Genomic DNA, 16,228 nt, shown 5'->3' on the forward strand with positions numbered 1-16,228 from the left:
TTTGATTTGTTCATCCAACTCATTGATACGTTTTTTCCATGCTGTCCTATTATTATTGGATGCATTTCTACTTCAGTAACACCTTACCTTAATTTTAACTTGAAGCCGGAGACCATAAGCAAGACTTTGGTGAACCAGATGCTTCTGTTTTTTGGGACCATATTTGCTTCTCAGGTAAGTCCATCAACAGCCTTGGCATATTTTGCAGACTTCAGAGAGTGGTTGTTATTATTGTGGACATCAATTTGTGTTGTGTATCTCAGGATAGTTCTGGCATGCTCTCTCTCCTGGGCATTATTGAGCAGTGTTTGAAAGCTGGGAAAAAGCAACATTGGCGCAAAGCTAGTCTTACCAATATTTGTGTGGGCTTACTTGCCGGCTTTAAGGTTCTCTACATCTTTTATTGGTATTATCAAAGTATTTTGTGCGGCTCTCACCTGGTATAACTTTTTCTCTTTTCCAGGCTTTGCTCTCATTTCGACTTCAAACATTAGGACAAGATATTTTGGGTTTGGCACAATCTATTTTTCTGGTAGGAAATCTATTAATCCACTTGCAAAAAGTAGATACATTTAGTATCTTGAAAATTGAAAGAGCATTCATCACGTTCTTCCTTTAATAAGTTGGAAACTGAATGGGAAGATGTTTTGTGATGATTTATAATTTCATCAGTTATTTGTTTACACCATTGTTGTCATTGTGTGTTATCACCCTCTTTCTTTTCTTATGTTAAATATTATGGTATGGTGTTTGTTGAATTTGAATGGAAGGGTATTTTGGCGGAGGGAGACATTTGTGCATCACAACGCAGAGCATCTTCTGAAAGTCTTGGATATTTAGCTCGATTTGGAAATGATATCTTCACTGCAAGAATGGCAAGTTCCTTTCTGCTTTTCAATATCCATGTTATTGTTTGCTGTTCTGTGGTAACTGTGATTTATTATAAGAAACATCTTCCTTATTAGCTTCAAAAATTTTTTCTACACTAATTAATGTTTTCTTCTCTGATTGTTCTGTTCATCAATGATGTTGGCAAGCAGACAAGATCACTACTAGGTGAGCTAAATGGAGCAACTGATCCCAACTACGCTGGATCAATTGCTTTCGCACTTGGCTGCATCCATCGCAGGTCATTTATTATTATACCAATGAATGCTTAATAGTTTTGATGTTTATTTTATCAGTTTTTTCAATTCTCTCAAGGTATCATCCTTTGATTCTGAAACACTGACGAGTTTTTTGTGGACAGGGATAAATCTCTATTTGATCCTCCTAAATATTTCTGTGAATAAGTTTGATTGTGTAGTTAATTTGTTACCCTACATAGCTTGTAATTATACTATTTTCTGTATGATTAATCTGTTACCCTTTTTTTTGTTTAGCTTAATTTTAGGTAATTCATCATTGTAATATTTTCTTTCCTCTTTAGGATTTAGTTTCCTACTTTCACTTGATGTAATTCGCCTCTATAAGAAAGAGGAAACCCTACACAGATTAATCATCACTAATATTTTCATATTTTCAATTGTTTTTATTTGTTTTGATTGAGCTGTGTTTATCTATACTTTAGCACAAACCCTTCTTTGTGATTAGCTTGGTTTAAAAAAGGAAGTGAAAGAAAAGAAAAGAAAAAGAGTAGAAAATGGGATAATAGTAGGTTGTTTGGTAGTGTTAAGATATCATTAATATCTTATTTCTATCTTCTTTTCTGTTTCTATTGTTATTATTCTTTGTATGTATTTTGGGCTTAGTTCATATTTTCTTCATTATAAATACCACCCCCTATGCGTATTTTCTACTCAAGGGAGATTAATCTCAAACCTAGTTTCACTATATTTAATAGGTAGGAATGAAAATGAAAGGAAAGAAAGGTAATGATTTTCTTTTCTTTGTTTGATACTATACACAATAGAAGTAAGGAAAAGCATGTATACAAAAGGACATAAATATCCCTTACAAAAGAAATTGAAATGTGTAAAATAATGTTAATTTGGTACTTTCTTTAGTACACAAGAAGTTCTATCCAAATTGAGTGGATAAAAGAAGTAATTGGTTTTACATGCTTTTTAAAATTCTCCTCCTTACTGATACCATGTTAGAATTGGAAGAAATACACGAATGTTTAAGCTTTTGACAGTTGTAATGTATTGAAAAATAAGTCCTGTATATTGGCACTTGAAAAATTACACTCTTATGTTCATTTCACACCAGAACGAATAGACAGAAAAAGAAGATGGTGAAAAACAGTTACTGACAGTTACAAAACAGTTACTGATGGTTACAAACCAGCAAAACCAAATAACTGAAAATAAAAGGGTACAGAACAGTAATAGAGTGGCACTACCAGTACAAGGTTTATTAAAAACAAAATCTGACTAATGTATAAGACTAATACATGTTAACAAATTGCAGAAGGTCTAGTTTTTAAATTTGTTTCTGTCCATTGGTTTCCAATCTTCATTCTTTTAATTGTTCCAAAAGTGTTGAACGTATAGAGTATCAATATTTGACTATATTAGTTTTGGGAGCATAAAACTAGATCTTCTGCAATTTGCTAACATGTATTAGTCTTATACATTAGTCATTTCTTATGGTCGAAGTGACTAGCTTTTCATCCACACATATCTAGTTTTACGCTCAAAGTGTCCAATCTTTGGAATGAGGGGTTGTGTTAAGGATTCCACATTAACTAGAGATATGGTAAAATTTTACTATATAAATGGGTGAAAACCTTCCCTTACCAGTCAATTTTGTAAAGATCGAGTTAGAGTGGAAGTTCATTTCTTAAGTTGGTACCAAAGTTTGTCCCTGCAAAGTTTTTTGCTATCAACCATCCACAAATATCTAATCTCATGCTTGAAATGTCCAATCCTTGATGTGAGGAGTTGTGTTGAGGATCCCACATTGACTGGATATATGGTCAAATTATACTATATAAGTGGGTAGAAATATTCCTTTACTAGTTGGTTTTGTAACATTAAGTTAGACTAGAAGTTCCTTTTTTAAAATGATATTAAAGGCTATCCAAGTGAGATTTGATATGCTTATTGTTGGACTTACAAACCTACTATCAGTTGTATTATTTTATTAAGCACCTTCTAAAGAAATGACCTTTGAAGGAGCTTTGGATTTCCAAAGATTCTATCAAGAGAGAAAAGGTAGCCTTGTTTGAAGCATGAGTGTGGAATTGGAAAATAGATTTTGCAAGAAGGCCCTTGAATTAAGGGACCAAAACATTTTGTGTTGGTTTGAGGAGAATGGAGTAGAGTTCAGGATACCCAACCAGGACTCAAATTTAGAAATTTAGTTATCATTTAGGTTACGAAAAAGTAAAATCTTGAACACTAACAAAAATTGTGGATAGAAGAATTAAGTAATAATACATTGTAAGATTATTAACAATTGAGATGTAATAAAAGGGAAAGGGTTGCTAATATTGACAGAAATAGCAGAAACGAGAAATTTTACACTTTTACAGTAGTTTCTTTCTAAAAAATACTTTCCACTTTGTGAATTAGTTTATGCAAAACCACATTGGTTCTGGTAGAAGGTTTACTTGATGTTTCTGTTGCTTTTGTCTGTGCGTTTAAGATCTCAGCTTAGATATTTGGCTGAGCAGATCTATTGACTATATCAAACTTATATGAACAATTAAAGGGTTACTTCCTTTTTCCTATTGCTATAGGGTTCACTTTTTTTTATAATTCTGTCACTCTTTACCAAGTGTACAAAATCATCTTCTCTCTATATTAGTTTTGACAGTTCTTTTCTTACACACCTCGACTGCAGTGCAGGAGGGATTGCTTTGTCAACTCTAGTGCCAGCAACAGTGAGCTCTATATCCTCACTGGCTAAAAGTTTGGTAGCTAATCTGCAGATTTGGTCTATGCATGGTCTTCTTTTAACTATTGAAGCTGCTGGCTTGTCCTTTGTCTCTCATGTCCAGGTATTCATAGTTTGAATCAAAGCATCTTAAGATTGGTAATTTATTAATATAGTTTTTGATATTTTGTCTCAAATAGAATTAATGATCTGACAGAATAATTGCAGCACGAAGAGCTTTGACAAATATTCATTTGTTTTAATGTGATGATATATTTGTTAAGGACCAAATTGACGAAGTTCTATGAAATGTAACTGATTGATTCATCTGAGCTATCCAGTGTTTTTATTATTTGAATTTAATATCCATGCTCCAGATAAAGCTGTTTCAACAAATGAATATTTATATGGTTGAGAAAACGTTGCTTATTCCTCTCTCAGCTGCCATCTGCCTTGGCTATTTGTCAAAGTTCATTTCTGTATCCACATCTTTCTTGTATCTACTTTGATCCAACTTTTTGCATAAGAAATATGAAGAGAAAAATGAACTTGAATATGGGGAAAGTGAAGGAATAGAGCATGATGGAATGGAGATTTGATATGTTCCATCGTTTGAATTTTTTGAACTAGAATTGGATGGACTGTACCCAATTACATCCAAAATCCTTAAATTATATTCCTCACAATTTCAAAGAGGGGTGGGAGAGGTGTGATTGAACCAATATAAATTTCCATTCCATCATAAATTCATAATGTATCCAGCCAATGGAGCAATAGTTATTTTCCATTGTGCTTGCTGTTCGACATCCAAATATTGAGAAAACTATTAGCTACTTTTATTGGTTAATCAGATAGTTTCACCTGACTTTATTGTGTAAAATAATCTCTTATTAGACATCATGTGGTTCTTCTACGTTTATTCACAGGCGACACTTTCTCTTGCTATGGACATTCTTTTATCAGACGAGAATGGGTTAGTAGACATTCAACAGGGAGTTGGTCGTCTTATAAATGCTATAGTTACTGTTCTTGGCCCTGAGCTTGTCCCAGGAAGCATTTTTTTCTCCCGCTCCAAGGTGAATTTTTCTAGTATTTTTTAATTATCAATAAAAATATAAAGTTATCGAGAGGAAAGAGAAAATGATTATAATTTAAAAAGAATGTCTAGGATAAATGATCCTCTTTAATGAATAAGGAAACACCAATGGACATGATAAATATTGAAAAACAAAATTCAATGAAGTAGAGATAAATTTCTCGGCATGTCTGTTTGGAAAGCTTCCATTAAAGGCATCAGCTGCTGTGTTCAGGAAGCCTGCTTAAAGATACCAGAGTTGCAGTCTTACCCTACAACCTATGCACTTGTTGAAAGAAAATAGATTGATACTGAAAATGAGTATGTACATACAGAAAAGTTGATAATTCTTTGTTACCCGAGACTTATATATTGATCATAGAATTACTAACAGTTAATATTAACTGAGAATAGAAAAAACAGTTACTTGTGGCAACAAATAGAAAAGAGAAATATCTCTAACAGCACTGAAGGGGGACATAGATTGTTAAAATAATCTAGAGTCTTCTGCATTTTTTTATGCTTCATACAGTATTTTTTCCCTTTCCAGTCTGTTATTGCCGAGATTAGCTGCTGGCAAGAAACTTCAACTATGCTCGAGTATGTTTCTTCATTCCACATTTTATAATATAGTTAATATTTTCTTGTTGTCATATTGTTTCTGGCTTTGGGGAAGGTAGTTTTCAAAGTATTGTTTTATTTATAGTATAGAAAGTTTTCTTTTTTTGTTGCAGGAGTGCTCGCTTCACACAACAGCTTGTTCTATTTGCACCTCAAGCTGTTTCTGTACACTCCCATGTGCAGACTCTTCTGTCTACTTTGTCATCAAGACAGGTTTCCCTCTGATGTATTTATCATTATAGGAAATAATGTGTTATTAGCTCTTCTTTTCTGCTTAGGCTTTCTTTTTTCTTTTTCTAAATGCAGCCAACTTTGCGGCATCTTGCTGTGTCTACTCTAAGGCATCTAATTGAGAAAGATCCAGTTGGTTTCCCATCTTTATATGTTTTCAATATAGAAAAGCTAGCATGTCAGATTGTTGTGCTAAGACCTGATTTTAATCTTTGCAGGCTTCAATTATTGTTGAACAGATTGAAGATAACCTGTTTTTTATGCTTGATGAGGAAACTGATTCCGAGTACGGACATAGATAAACAAATTTTCTTACCCTCTCCTGTTGATTAGTTCTTTGGTTAAGATGAAAATCAAACATCTTTTTTATTACTAGTTTCTTGAAATATTTTGGGTAATTACCTATGCATTTGTGTTGTAAAGATTATAAGGATCAAAATGTCATCATTCTGTCTATTGTATTTAGAGTCTTCCTATTTATTTTAACATATTTTTATTTCCTTATCTTTTAGTGTTTGGTTGTTACAAGTAGAGGTGATGAGAATGTGATTGTTATCTCTTTTAAATAAGGTTGATTAGAGTGTGGTATGGTAGGTGGCCCACTTGTATCACTCAAGACTTCGTTATGAACCAATTAATGCTACCGGAATATAGGTTTTCTTAATTGCTACATTGGTATTAGAGCCATTCAAGGCTTGTCCTAGTCAAGCTTTTGGGACCATTATGTCACCCTTATCGGACTCCTATTAGATTACTCACAAATATTTAATTCCATGCTCAAGATGTTTATTCCTAGGTCTGAAGGAATGTGTTAGAGATCCCACATTAACTAGGAATAAAGCCGAGTTATAATATATATGCGTAGAGTTAGACATAAACCCACTTAGAATTTTTTTTTTTATAGAAAAAGTAAGACTTTATATTCAAGCAGCAAAGAGATGTCATAAGGAGTACAAAAGCTAGTATTTGGTTTCTTTGTTTTTGTTTTAAATGTTTCAATCTTCAAAGGATATTTTTGTATTGAAGATTATTTTCTCGTAAGATTATTCGTTGGCTCTTCCTCTGGTTTTACAATTTTTGTTGTTTTATTTTCTTGAGGGAGAAGGGTGGGAAGAGGGGCTGGTTTAATGAATTCCTTTTAAGAGGGAAAAGGGGGATGATGGCATTTTCCACTGTCAACCACAGTATCATTTATCTGTGATTAACAAATTGGCCATGGTGATTTATAGCAATTAGTATTTGGCTTAGACTGCTTTCATTTGTGCAGAATTGGAAACTTGGTGCGAACAACAATTATGCGATTATTCTGTGCAGCTTGTCCTTCATGTCCTTCACATTGGATATCAGTATGTCGCAAAGTGGTAAGCATATGTTTCACGATTGCAGTGTCCAGAACTGTACTGCAAATAGACACAAAAACTGATGCTTTTGAAGGAAATTGGAAATTAATGCACATGTGATATATTATTTTTGTTTTTGACTGGGCCGTCTAAGGATTTATTCCTCTGTGTTGGGGGGGGGGGGGGTGATATCTAAGTAATTGTATATAACAAGGGCAGGGATTTGTCTTGTAAAACAAGGATTGAGGAAGATCCTTATTGTGAGAAAAATGCTTGTGACCTCAAGTGATTCAACCCCATACAATTGTCTTATCTACAATGATAGAATGGTATATCTGTAACCTGTAACATAGTGACACATGGGTGAACTGTAGATATTACTACCAAATTGCAAAGCAAGCTCAAATGACAGTAACTACTTTTGCTACTAAACTGTTAGTGAGCAAAATAGATAGAAAACAACATCATTGGTTCAGGTTTCGATGGATCATGCTGCTTTGACCACTTTTTCAAAAGTTAGATGTTACTAAATTGCCTCCGGTCTACCCCACATTTATAGTAGATGTGCTATAGAGGAATATTGCAAGTAAATGATGTCAATAGTCAAACTCCAACCAATAACCTTGGTTTTTGGGTCAAAAGATATTTTCTGACACTTCTCAATACTCTTCACTATGGTATGATGGGATTATTACAGGTCCTTGCAACATCAATGAGGAACACAGAAAGTAACAATGTTGGGGCAAATGATAACCAAGATGGTGATTCGGGTTTGAACCTTGGAGATGATGAAAATATGGTTGCTGGATCCAACAACATACAAAGTGACAAGTTTCAAGCATCCATTGGTGCTACTAATAGGGAGAAGTACCTCAGATATAAGACCAGACTTTTTGCTGCAGAGTATGTACTTCACAACTTCTAATTTAAATTTTTAGAACTTGCATGTATCTGTCAATGATAAATTTACCCAATTTTATAGTATAATCACCCTCTTTGTTTACCACTATAGATAATTGAGGAAAGGATTCTCTCATTTGATGATGTTAATGTGTCTAATGCTAAAAATATCCTCATCCTTTTATGGAAAGTTAACTTTGAAATTTTGTATCGTCTTTCATTAATATTGTTTGTTGTTTGAATAATTAATGTTGTTTCAGATGCTTAAGCCATCTACCAGATGCTGTTGGAAGAAATCCTGCACATTTTGATCTAACCTTGGCAAGGAAAGAACATGCAAGTGGGCAACCTACTACTAGTAATTGGTTGGTTCTCCACTTGCAAGAGTTAATATCACTTGCTTATCAGGTGCTGCTTAGCCATGCATGATCTACCTTTTGCACTTTTATTTGATATTCAAAATCAATCACACCCTCCCGTCTCATTTCCCTCCATAACAGATTAGCACAATTCAATTTGAGAACATGCAGCCAGTAGGCGTCAGTCTTCTTGGCACTATTGTGGACAAGGTAATATGTTCCCTGTGAAATATGATGCCTTTGCAACTTGAATGCCTTTGTTCTCTCGCGTCCTTTTCTGATAACATTTTTGTCTCTTCTATCTATTATTTTCTGTGGGAGGCTCTATTTATTAGCTACATGTTTGTGATAGAACTAAAGGAGAGGCTTTAGAACTCTAATAAGACACATACTTTCTTCTATCTAGATAGTTAGGGATAATTTAACTGTTGTTTACTTTGAAATGTGTAAAAGTTTCAACCAAGTGTTAAAGATCTTGATCACTTTTGTTAATTATATATCTGGAGAAAAGGTTAGAAGAGACTAATTAATGTTTATTTTCTGCTTAATTTTATTTGTGTATGACAGTCAGTGATAATTTGACTGTTGTTTACTTTGAAACTGTTGAAGAACTTGATCACTTTTATTAATTATATATCTGGAGTTCATTTCGAAGATACTAATTAATGTTTATTTTCTGCTTAATTTGATGTTGTGTATGTACTGCTTGATGTATCCTAATCTTGTTATCTCTCTACTGGTGAGGTTTTATTAATTTGTTCTTGTATTTGAATTTGGATTAACAGTTTGAAAAATCAGCTGACCCGGAGCTTCCTGGGCATCTTCTACTGGAACAGTATCAGGTATTTAAGAAGATGTGCCAAATTTGTTTTCCCTCGCAAGATTTCCATTCTTTAGTCAACTAAGAAGTTCTTTTGTTTCTTTAAGGATCATTTAATTAATTCTCGTACTGCTTTTGTTACATAGTCCCATGTAATGTCTTGTTTTTATGGTTTTAGTTGATTATGACTTTTGTGATTTATTTGGAATAACTTAAACTGTACTAAATATAGGCCCAGCTAGTATCTGCAGTTCGTACTACCTTGGACACATCTTCTAGTCCTAGCTTATTGGAGGCAGGCTTGCACTTAGCTACTAAGGTAGCAGATCTAATCCTTCTCCTCATTTTCTTTCCTATCTTTGAAATTGACTTTACATTTTTAGAAATCCCCCAAAATCACTTATGTAAATCCAATTGGGCTTCTCTCGAACATTTCATAAACTATTATTTGGAAGTTGCAAATATATTTGCGAAGTTCCTCAAGTTTGCAATTAAATATAGCTCATTAGTATCTGAAAATTTCAGATACTAACAAGTGGAATCATCAGTGGAGATCAAGTGGTGGTCAAGCGCATATTCTCGTTAATTTCTCGCCCATTGAATGACTTTGAGGACATTTACTATCCTTCATTTGCAGAATGGGTCACAAGCAAGGCATGTGACTATACTGTTATATGTATTTGATAATTTTTGAGATATTAATTGTCTAGACCTTTTGTCTTACTTATACTCTATATTTTAGATTAAAATAAGACTTCTGGCGGCTCATGCTTCTCTTAAGTGTTATATATATGCATCCATGAGGAAGCAGCAGGATGGAGTTCCAGATAAGTACCTGGCACTATTACCATTGTTCCAAAAAAGCTCAAGTATTCTGGGAAAGTACTGGATCCATACATTGAAAGATTATAGCTATATATGCTTATGCCTTAGCCCAAAGAGGAAGGTGTGCCAGAATTTGAACTTATCAAATATTAATGAGTGCATAATTTTATTGGGAGATGAAACCTGGATCAACCTGAAACTGTGAATATCTTTATGACTGCCTTCTCATTCTAGTTGCTCCTTTTTTGCAGTGGAATCTGTTCCTTGATGGACTGCAATCACCTATTGTATCTTCAAAATTGCGTCCATGCTTAGATGAATCTTGGCCTGTAATTTTGCAAGCACTTGCACTTGATGCAGTTCCTGTGGGTTCTGAAGGAAACGAAGCCTCAGTTGAAAACACCATAAAACATAGTGCCACTCAACATCCATATAGCATGGTTGAATTGAAGTGTGAAGATTTTAAGTTCGTGTGGGGCTTTTCTCTTCTTGGCCTGTTTCAGTCACAACATCCCGTCCTTTGCCAACCAATTTTACAGCATACTTTTCTCAGTGCTAAGCACTGTGGTAACTTGTCAAGTAATGATGTGAAATCCTCAGGCTTGAAATTATATGAAATTGTACTTCCTATGTTTCAATTTCTTATGACTGAAAGATTTTTCGGAGCCGGGTTACTTACCGTGGATATTTGCAAAGAACTGTTGCAGGTGGGTGTTTTATCTTGTGTGTAAAATCATTCTCGTTCCTCCACCTAAGTGTTAGGAGAGATGGTTCTTGACAAAGAATTTCCAAATGTAATTGACATGGATATTCATAATAAATTAGTTCTTGTGAAATATTAGTTTCCTCTATTTTAGAGCTACAACATGTGATTTAGAGCCCCATGGTTTACATTGAATTTGGAGAACCTGTGACTTTTTTAAATCTTCTGACTGTCCTGGACAATTTAGATACTTTTTTTTTGTCTTTACGGGTTCAGAGTACAGTGTTTGAAAAATTAATGACTAATCTTGACTATTCAATATATGTATGTCTTAATAAATGGGTTTATGTTTAATTCAATCTCACAAAGCTAACTTATAAGATGAGGGTTGCACTTAACTTACATATTATAATCTAATCTTATTCTTAATCAATGTGTGATCTCTATGGTAGTCCACTAGAGAAGATTCTTACTTGTTTGCAGTCATAATAATTTTTGTGCCTATATGGTTGAGTTTATATCATATGGAATGGGCATGAATAAAACTATTCTTACATATCCTATTCTTTTTAATGTATGCAGATTCTTCAATATTCCACTTACATGGATAATTCTTGGCACAGTCTGGCGATATCCATTTTATCACAGGTAGTCATTTGATAAACTGATTTAAGGATGGTGACCCCGCATTCTATTTTCTCTCAACACTTCATACACTCTATTCTTACGGCAGAATAGGTTCTCATTGTAGTCTAGCAAGCTTTTGCTGCTTCGTTATGTTTTTGAGACTTATAAAGTTCAAGTTTCAATTCTTCTCCACAGGTTGCACAGAATTGTCCACAAGAAATTTTCAATAGTGAAAATTTGGCTTTGAAAACTATGGAACTTTGTTTAAACTACCTTTTTAAAGTGTTTCAGAGGTATTTAATTTCTTATGACTGATGATTATGGCTGTTTCAATTATTTGATGGAAGTTTTGCATTGGATATACATATTGTGCTAAACATTTCATATTCTTGTGTTGTCTAGTGCTGACACAACTTCAGTAACTCATCCAAATTCTGGAGTAAATGTGATACAAACACTATGTACCACAACAAAGGCAGTCATCAACCGTATGGAGGCCCAGGTGTGTTGTTTATGATACTGGATGACTGATTTCTGTTTGAGCCATTATCTTTTTTGTCAAATATCTACAGTTATGTATTCATGGAAGTTGTGCAATATTTTATCCTAATTTTTTCTTTAGTTATATTTCTTCTCTAAAATTGTGTTCGTTGATGATTTCTTCTTATAATGATTACTTAAGATGCATAAGAATCCCAAATCAGTGGTTTTGGCGTTAGTTTTAATTGGCTACAAGTGCGTAAGGGAGGCTTCAACTGAGGTGTGCTTATCAGAAGCCATTGACATGGTCCACTGTACAATTCCTTTATTAAAGAGAATCATTGATGGTAAGCCATTTTAGTTGGAAGCAGGGTCATCTGTGTTCATTCATGCCTCCATATGCATTCCTATTTTGAATGTTAATATTTTACATGTATTTCCTCAATGTTTGCTCATGTGCAATTTCACTATTCTTAATTTAATTTAATGGTACAATCTTTGTATGGAAGAAATTACTCGAGTTCCTCAAGTTTCAAGATATTTGAGCTGGATCTTGGCTTCAAGCTAGCCGATTCATTCAACTTGACAACTGATGGATCTTTTACCCAATTTTTTTCTTTTTTTTTTTTTTTTTTTTGCAGATGAGGCTGACCCTCATGATAGCTTTATCCCTCTAAGAGATATGTTTGGAACTTGTCTGAGCGTCGTCGCTGCTCTGACTAAGGATTGCATTGAGGAATTCCATTTGGTGGTTAAAAGTCTCAACCAACGCAAGCTAATACATACAAAACTTTCATTTTCTCTTGACCAAATTATATCCATTTCGAAACTAGCTCTTGAAAGTAAATATGCCGAAGATTGTGAAGCAAGGAACTCCATCTGTGTTGGTGCACTACAATATTGTATTAGATGTATCCAAACTTTACTTAGTGATTCAAATATGCAGGTAAATTATTATGTAAGAAATATCACACCTTATGACTATGGCTCTTACCCAGAAATAAATTCTAATGACAGAACTTTCTTCTTAATAGGTTCAAGCAATAGGATTGCAATTTCTGAAATCCAGGATTCAAAGAGTTAATACAGAAGATAACTCTTTTATGATGTTTATTGTTGGGGAGCTAATTACTGATATTTTCACTTTAATCAACAAACTATTTAAGGTATAGCGAATATTTCATTTTTTTTTCCATTAATGCATCTAATATTGTCATTAGTTCAGATTAATATTCAACTTTGCAATTTATGGTGTAGCTAAAGGATTACATACTTTGATTGATAACAGAATACTATAACAAGAGAATCAGTAACCATTGCTAGTGAATGCCTGAGTCTCCTGGTACTATTACAAGCACTGTCAAAAGGTAATGACTGCCAGAGAAGTTTTATGAACCTACTTCTAGAGGCAATTGTCATGATTTTCTTGTCAACCGAAGCTGGGTTTTCTCAGGTAATATGAACTGGGAGTTTCTGTTGGTAACGTTAGCTTCTTGATTTTGTTATACATTCTTTTGATCATGCAAATAAATGACAGGAAGTCAGAGATTTAAGAAGCACAGCTGTTGTGCTTGTTTCTCGCCTTGCTCAAATTCCTTCATCAGCCGTTCATTTCAAGGATGTTTTACTATCAATGCCTCCTCTTCACCGCCAGCAACTTCAGGTACTTCTTTGCTACAGATGGACGTTTATAGCACTTCCTTTTTTTATACTAATACTAATTGAATACCTGAAAGATGCTGACGGAGATTTCTAATTTGTTTAGAAATTTCTTTAGAAATGCCAAATTTGTTTCTGTGCATAAAAATGATGAGGTCCCACTACCCTTTATAATTCGCAGGGTGTAATCCGAGCTTCTGTAGCGCATGATAAAAATCCAATAGAAGTAAAAGTACCAGTTTTGGACATAAAATCGCCGAAGCCATCAGAAGGAAGTAAAGTGAAACCTTATGTACCATCACCACCAGCCGTTGTGATGCAGACTGATGAAAATGACGAGGAAGAAGATGAAGTCAGTGAAGATGATTGGGATGCATTTCAGTCGTTTCCTGTCTCTAATAGTAAGGATGAAGAAGATGATTCAGAAACAGAGCATACCGCGGAAGGCAAAGGCCCGGTTAAAATATCATCTGAAAGTTCTATTGGAGATGTTGAGTTTCAAGAATGTTCTATTTCGAAATCCATCAATAGTGACAAGGAACTGAAAGGTGATGAATGTGTGGAGGTTGACAAAGAGGAACATCATGGAACGTGTCCCGGTACTAACAAGCCTCTTGATAATAAGAATCAGGAGACGGAGAACAAATTAGAAAACTCAGTGCTTCAAGAAGAGCAAACAGCATTACCCGGAAATGAACTAGTTTCTTGTGATCAAAAGCTTGAGGTAGAAGCAGAGATGGAGGAAAAATTGCAAGACTCAAGGTTTCAGCACGAGGGAACATCAATCACAGAAAATGAACTAGTTTCTAGTGATCACAAGTCTGAGGTAGAAGCTGAGATGGAGAAAAAATTGCAGAACTCAGTGATCGAAGAAGAGTCGACATCAATCCCAGGTAATCAACTAGGTTCTGGTGATCAAGAGCCTGAGGTAGATGCTGGGAAGGAGGAAAATTTGCAAAACTCAGGGGTTGAAGAAGAGGAGCCTTCAATCCCCGAAAATGAACTAAATTCTTGTGATCAGAAGCCTGAGGTAGAAGTTGAAGGATCAATGGAAGACGAAGTAACCTCAGATTCTGTAACACGTCAACAGGGAGTTCGTGAACCAGGTAATGGTGATGATGCTGAGAAAAACGGTGTTGATGAGAAGAGTAGTGAACCGCAGACAGAAATGTCTGGAAGTCCAATAGATAGTGTACATAGTAGTACAAAGTTAGAACCATCTGCCGAAGTCCATAAAGAATAAGTAAATTAGGGCGCTATTCGGTTTTTACTCCCTAGCATGACACTGCGGCAAAAGATCTAAATTTTTGAAGCATTGTAAAAATGTATGGTCCAGTAATTTTTATATTTTTATTTTTGCATTTTCAGTCTATATTCCTAATTATTTGTGGCATATACTTTTTTTTATCATTATTATTATTTGGGATAGTCAGTTTTGTATGTGTATATAAGTAAAATATTAAAAAATAATATATCTATCGTTTATAACTATCTCTAATGTGATCTTTTATGTAGGGCAATGATGCACATATTCGATACGTTAATATGTTTATTTTCAAAATAATAGAATACGATACGTAATATATGAATATTAAAAATTTTATAATAATTCTTATAAACATAATAAATAATAAATATATGATTGTTAATATGTAAATCCAAATTTTTTAATTAGAGATCAATTATTTTGGTAATCAATATCTAGAAGCTAATGTTAGTGATCAATTTAAAAATCTATTTATTATTGAAACTATTTTAATTATTAATTTAGAAATTAATAATAATTTTTTGAAACTATTTTAGTTGTCAAATTGGTCACTATATAGTGATTAATTATTTTTTTTTACTAAAATTGATCATTATTCAAAGATTTTATTGTAATGTATTACGATTTTAGAAATTATATATTTCATTGATAACTATCATTAAAATATCCTAAAGTATCGGATACAATACATGTTAGACACGGATACGTGATTCAAATTGAAATATTGGTACATTTTTAGGTATTCAAGTTAATTTTCTGTTTTTCTATTATAATAATTTAAAGTCATCATATAATATTTATAACAAATTATACCAATATCAAATATGTAAATTTAATTTGATCTGGTCTTATTTAGATTAAAAAAATAATTATCTTTAATTTACATGTAAATTTAAGATGTGAATTTTAAAATATTTAATAAGATGTGAATGTTTAAAATGTTTAATTTTATATAATAATTTTTATTATGATATAACTTCAATATAATTTATAATAAATAGTATAATTAATTATCTTTTTTTTATAAACAAGTAAAATTGCATAAAATAAAATTATACATATATTATTTGTAAGTCAAGCATAATAAAAGATAAAGGATACATGCCACAAAATTTATGTTTCTGTTAGTAATAATAAGATTATTAATGTTGATATGTTTAACGTTTTTACATCATTATGGTCACGGATTACTTATAAAAAAGATATTGCGTGTAATACAAAATTAATTTTGTAATACAAATAAATTTTAATGTAAATGGTTTAAAGGAGTTGATTAACTGAATAGGAGGAGGTCTCTTACAGCTAAAGTTCTGATTGGAAATCATTTAGGTAGTTTATATAACCGCAATTAAATTGTCTTATTAAAAAAGTTTTGATTTAATTATTTTGTGTTTAAATATGTAATTAGGAACTAATTATATTTATTCCATTGCTTTAAAATGTTATTAATATCATATAACTAGTTTATATTTTTAGTTGTGGCTTCTTAATTTTTTATT

The 16,228-nt window shown here is 33.1% G+C and overlaps 1 protein-coding gene across 4 annotated transcripts in view; it reads left to right on the forward strand.

The window, feature by feature from the left end:
• LOC114185819 (protein SWEETIE) overlaps nucleotides 1-14,872 on the forward strand; it is a 37,807-nt gene extending 22,935 nt beyond the window's left edge. For all 4 annotated transcript variants that reach the window (XM_028073746.1, XM_028073747.1, XM_028073748.1 and 1 more), the window contains 29 exons: nucleotides 106-174; nucleotides 264-386; nucleotides 464-532; nucleotides 771-875; nucleotides 1,041-1,129; nucleotides 3,790-3,946; nucleotides 4,749-4,898; nucleotides 5,448-5,497; nucleotides 5,632-5,731; nucleotides 5,825-5,881; nucleotides 5,968-6,035; nucleotides 7,017-7,110; nucleotides 7,787-7,992; nucleotides 8,250-8,397; nucleotides 8,490-8,558; nucleotides 9,134-9,190; nucleotides 9,401-9,487; nucleotides 9,694-9,822; nucleotides 9,911-10,114; nucleotides 10,245-10,700; nucleotides 11,279-11,344; nucleotides 11,519-11,616; nucleotides 11,726-11,825; nucleotides 12,006-12,150; nucleotides 12,445-12,749; nucleotides 12,838-12,969; nucleotides 13,092-13,256; nucleotides 13,341-13,466; nucleotides 13,644-14,872. In XM_028073746.1, the coding sequence (XP_027929547.1) occupies nucleotides 106-174; nucleotides 264-386; nucleotides 464-532; nucleotides 771-875; nucleotides 1,041-1,129; nucleotides 3,790-3,946; nucleotides 4,749-4,898; nucleotides 5,448-5,497; nucleotides 5,632-5,731; nucleotides 5,825-5,881; nucleotides 5,968-6,035; nucleotides 7,017-7,110; nucleotides 7,787-7,992; nucleotides 8,250-8,397; nucleotides 8,490-8,558; nucleotides 9,134-9,190; nucleotides 9,401-9,487; nucleotides 9,694-9,822; nucleotides 9,911-10,114; nucleotides 10,245-10,700; nucleotides 11,279-11,344; nucleotides 11,519-11,616; nucleotides 11,726-11,825; nucleotides 12,006-12,150; nucleotides 12,445-12,749; nucleotides 12,838-12,969; nucleotides 13,092-13,256; nucleotides 13,341-13,466; nucleotides 13,644-14,705 (4,686 nt within the window). In that variant the 3' untranslated portion in view covers nucleotides 14,706-14,872. The remainder of the gene's footprint in view (nucleotides 1-105; nucleotides 175-263; nucleotides 387-463; nucleotides 533-770; nucleotides 876-1,040; nucleotides 1,130-3,789; nucleotides 3,947-4,748; nucleotides 4,899-5,447; nucleotides 5,498-5,631; nucleotides 5,732-5,824; nucleotides 5,882-5,967; nucleotides 6,036-7,016; nucleotides 7,111-7,786; nucleotides 7,993-8,249; nucleotides 8,398-8,489; nucleotides 8,559-9,133; nucleotides 9,191-9,400; nucleotides 9,488-9,693; nucleotides 9,823-9,910; nucleotides 10,115-10,244; nucleotides 10,701-11,278; nucleotides 11,345-11,518; nucleotides 11,617-11,725; nucleotides 11,826-12,005; nucleotides 12,151-12,444; nucleotides 12,750-12,837; nucleotides 12,970-13,091; nucleotides 13,257-13,340; nucleotides 13,467-13,643) is intronic.
• Nucleotides 14,873-16,228: the final 1,356 nt, after the last annotated feature.

Source organism: Vigna unguiculata, chromosome 5 (assembly GCF_004118075.2).
Source record: "Vigna unguiculata cultivar IT97K-499-35 chromosome 5, ASM411807v1, whole genome shotgun sequence".
Classification (NCBI taxonomy): Eukaryota; Viridiplantae; Streptophyta; class Magnoliopsida; order Fabales; family Fabaceae; genus Vigna; species Vigna unguiculata.